General features: G+C 31.6%; 1 protein-coding gene across 1 annotated transcript in view; it reads right to left on the bottom strand.

Moving 5' to 3' along the window:
• Positions 1–1,054: 1,054 nt before the first annotated feature.
• LOC137619035 (MAP7 domain-containing protein 3) overlaps positions 1,055–3,999 on the bottom strand; it is a 7,260-nt gene continuing 4,315 nt past the window's right edge. The window contains exons 2-6 of the mRNA XM_068349232.1: positions 2,938–3,009; positions 2,270–2,473; positions 1,932–2,027; positions 1,264–1,467; positions 1,055–1,150 (exon numbers count right to left, since the gene is read on the bottom strand). Of these exons, the coding sequence (XP_068205333.1) occupies positions 1,055–1,150; positions 1,264–1,467; positions 1,932–2,027; positions 2,270–2,473; positions 2,938–3,009 (672 nt within the window). The remainder of the gene's footprint in view (positions 1,151–1,263; positions 1,468–1,931; positions 2,028–2,269; positions 2,474–2,937; positions 3,010–3,999) is intronic.

Below are 3,999 nucleotides of genomic sequence, written 5' to 3'. Positions count from 1 at the left end.
GCCAACAGTGTTTCTATTTGGTCGTTGCATAACATATTCCTATTTAACATTACACCAAAAGAGAGAGAGAGAGAGAGAGAGAGAGAGAGAGAGAGAGAGAGAGAGAGAGGAAGTAAAAAAATGGATAAATTGTCTCACCTCGTTGGGAGCAAGTTTTACCTCGGATATATGTTCTCTCTCTCTCTCTCTCTCTCTCTCTCTCTCTCAGGCACGCACGCGGTTGCAATCTACGTCAGTTGACCAATAATCAAGTACCTAATTTGTTGCCCTGGTCAGCAGATAGAGATTGAATTTTAGATTCTGGAGTGATCAGAATTTTTAGATTTTGGACCTGAAATTTTAATTTTGGAGTGACCTGAATTCTAGATTTTCGAGTGATCTTAATTTTAGATTTTGGAGTTACCTGAATTTTAGATTTATGAGTGATCTGAATTTTGAATTTTAGAGTGACCTGAATTTAGATTTTGGAGTGATCTGAATTTTAGATTTTATAGTGACCTGAAATTTAGATTTTGGAGTGATCTGAATTTTAGATTTGGAGTGATCTGAATTTTAGATTTTAGAGTGATCTTAATTTTAGATTTGAGAGCTACCTGAATTTTAGATTTATGAGTGATCTGAATTTTTAATTTCAGAGTGACCTGAATTTTAGATTTTGGAGTGACCTGAATTTTAGATTTTGGAGTGATCTGAATTTTAGGTTTTAGAGTGACCTGAATTTAAGATTTTAGAGTGACCTGAGTTTTAGATTTTGGAGTGACCTGAGTTTTAGATTTTAGAGTGACCTGAATTTAAGATTTTAGAGTGACCTGAATTTTAGATTTTAGAGTGACCTGAGTTTTAGATTTTGGAGTGATCTGAATTTTAGATTTTAGAGTGACCTGAATTTAAGATTTTAGAGTGACCAGAATTTTAGATTTTGGAGTGACCTGAGTTTCAGATTTGGAGTGATCTGAATAGTATATTTTGGAGTGACCTGAATTTTAGATTTTAGAGTGATCTGAATTTTAGATTTTTGAGTGACCTAAATTTTAGATTTTGAATTGTCTGAATTTTAAATTTTGGAGTGCGGAGTGATCTGAATTTTAGATTTTGGAGTGATCTGAATTTTAGATTTTGGAGTGATCTGAGTTTTAGATTTTGGAGTGATCTGAAATTTAGAATTTGGAGTGATCTGAATTTTAGATTTTGGAGTGACCTGAATTTTTATTTTAGAGTGGTCTGAATTTAAAATTTTTGAGTGACCAGAATTTTAGATTTTACAGTGACCTGAATTTTAGATTTGGAGTGTGGAGTGATCTGAATTTTAGATTTTGGAGTGATCTGAATTTTAGATTTTAGAGTGACCTGAATTTTAGATTTTGGAGTGATCTGAATTTTAGATTTTAGAGTGACCTGAAATTTTGATTTTAGAGTGATCTGGATTTTAGATTTTAGAGTGACCTGAATTTTAGATTTTGGAGTGACCTGAATTTTAGATTTGGAGTGTGAAGTGATTTAAATTATAGATTTGGAGTGATCTGAATTTTAGATTTTGGAGTGACCTGAAATTTAGATTTTTGAGTGATCTGAATTTTAGATTTTTGAGTGACTTGAATTTTAGATTTCGGAGTGTGGAGTGATCTGAATTTTAGATTTTGCAGTGATCTGTATTTTAGATTTTGGAGTGATCTGAATTTTTGAATTTGGAGTGACCTGAATTCAGATTTTGGAGTGATCTTAATTTTAGATTTTGGAGTGTGGAGTGATCTGAATTTTAGATTTTGGAGTGACCTGAAATTCAGATTTTGGAGTTATCTTAATTTTAGATTTTGGAATGTGGAGTGATCTGAATTTTAGATTTTGGAGTGAGCTGAGTTTTAGATTTTGGAGTGACCTGACATTTAAATTTTAGATTTTGGAGTGATCTGAATTTTAGATTTTGGAATCACCTGAAATTCAGATTTTGGAGTGATCTGAATTTTAGGTTGTGGAGTGATCTGAATTTTAGATTTTGGAGTGATCTGAATTTTAGATTTTTGAGTGACCTAAATTTTAGATTTTGAATTGTCTGAATTTTAAATTTTGGAGTGCGGAGTGATCTGAATTTTAGATTTTGGAGTGATCTGAATTTTAGATTTTGGAGTGATCTGAGTTTTAGATTTTGGAGTGACCTGAAATTTAGAATTTGGAGTGATCTGAATTTTAGATTTTGGAGTGACCTGAATTTTTTTATTTTAGAGTGGTCTGAAATTTAAAATTTTTGAGTGACCAGAATTTTAGATTTTACAGTGACCTGAATTTTAGATTTGGAGTGTGGAGTGATCTGAATTTTAGATTTTGGAGTGATCTGAATTTTAGATTTTAGAGTGACCTGAATTTTAGATTTTGGAGTGATCTGAATTTTAGATTTTAGAGTGACCTGAAATTTTGATTTTAGAGTGATCTGGATTTTAGATTTTAGAGTGACCTGAATTTTAGATTTTGGAGTGACCTGAATTTTAGATTTGGAGTGTGAAGTGATTTAAATTATAGATTTGGAGTGATCTGAATTTTAGATTTTGGAGTGACCTGAAATTTAGATTTTTGAGTGATCTGAATTTTAGATTTTTGAGTGACTTGAATTTAGATTTTGGAGTGTGGAGTGATCTGAATTTTAGATTTTGCAGTGATCTGTATTTTAGATTTTGGAGTGATCTGAATTTTTGAATTTGGAGTGACCTGAAATTCAGATTTTGGAGTGATCTTAATTTTAGATTTTGGAGTGTGGAGTGATCTGAATTTTAGATTTTGGAGTGACCTGAAATTCAGATTTTGGAGTTATCTTAATTTTAGATTTTGGAATGTGGAGTGATCTGAATTTTAGATTTTGGAGTGAGCTGAGTTTTAGATTTTGGAGTGACCTGACATTTAAATTTTAGATTTTGGAGTGATCTGAATTTTAGATTTTGGAATCACCTGAAATTCAGATTTTGGAGTGATCTGAATTTTAGGTTTTGGAGTGATCTGAATTTTAGATTTTGGAGTGACCTGAATTTTAGATTTTGGAGTGATATTAATTTGGGAGTATGGAGTGATTTTAATTTTAAAGTATGGAGTGATCTGATTTTGAAAGTATGGAGTGTTCTGATATATATATATATATATATATATAAATATATATATATATATATATATATATATCTAAATAAGCCATATATATTTTTGATATATTAATAACTGGATTCTTTTAACGACCTCGGGATCAGAGCCCCAGGCGAAATCACACAAAAGATAGTGACTAAACCACTTGGCCAAGTGTTTTAGTCACTGTCTATACAAGCTTGCCGACCAGGGTTCGATTCCCGGCCGGTCACAAGCTCTTGTCTTTGTGTGATTTCGCCTGGGGCTTTGATCCCGAGGTCGTTAAGAGAATCCAGACATCAATGTATCAAAAATTTATATGGCTTATTTGAATATGAAAAACACGTCTAAATGTGCAAAATTTATCATTAATATATATATGTATGTATATATATATATATATATATATATGTAAATATATATATATATATATAATATATATTGCGTAAAAATCACAGGAAAACGTGATGCTCAGATGCAGAAGAACCACAGGGAAAATGAAAATACAGAATATACACTTGAGTCCTGACTAGTTTTGTGATACTTCCTCAGAGGACTGATTTATTGAGAGAGGTTTCTTACAATTTATAGGGAAAGCAAAAGTATGAACATACATATAGAGATTTAGAGAACAATGACACTCCCTTACCCGCTACCTGGGCTTGACTCAGGTGTGAGGAGGAGGAGTCCGCAAGCTCGTTAGACACCTGCTAAAAAGGGTCATTTCTAGTGGCGGGTATATTCTTGTTTTCTTCTTATTTTACTTTCATTACAGTTATTTATATGTCAATGCGGTAGCCTTATCTATATAAATACATAAGCAAAATTATTTGTATTTTTGTGTAAATTTTGCTTATGTATTTATATAGATAAGGCTACCGCATTGATATATAAATA

The sequence above is a fragment of the Palaemon carinicauda genome, chromosome 25 (genome assembly GCF_036898095.1).
Source record: "Palaemon carinicauda isolate YSFRI2023 chromosome 25, ASM3689809v2, whole genome shotgun sequence".
NCBI classification, from domain to species: domain Eukaryota; kingdom Metazoa; phylum Arthropoda; class Malacostraca; order Decapoda; family Palaemonidae; genus Palaemon; species Palaemon carinicauda.
Note: the sequence above shows the minus strand (reverse complement) of the source record. Positions and strands in the feature narration are given on the sequence as shown.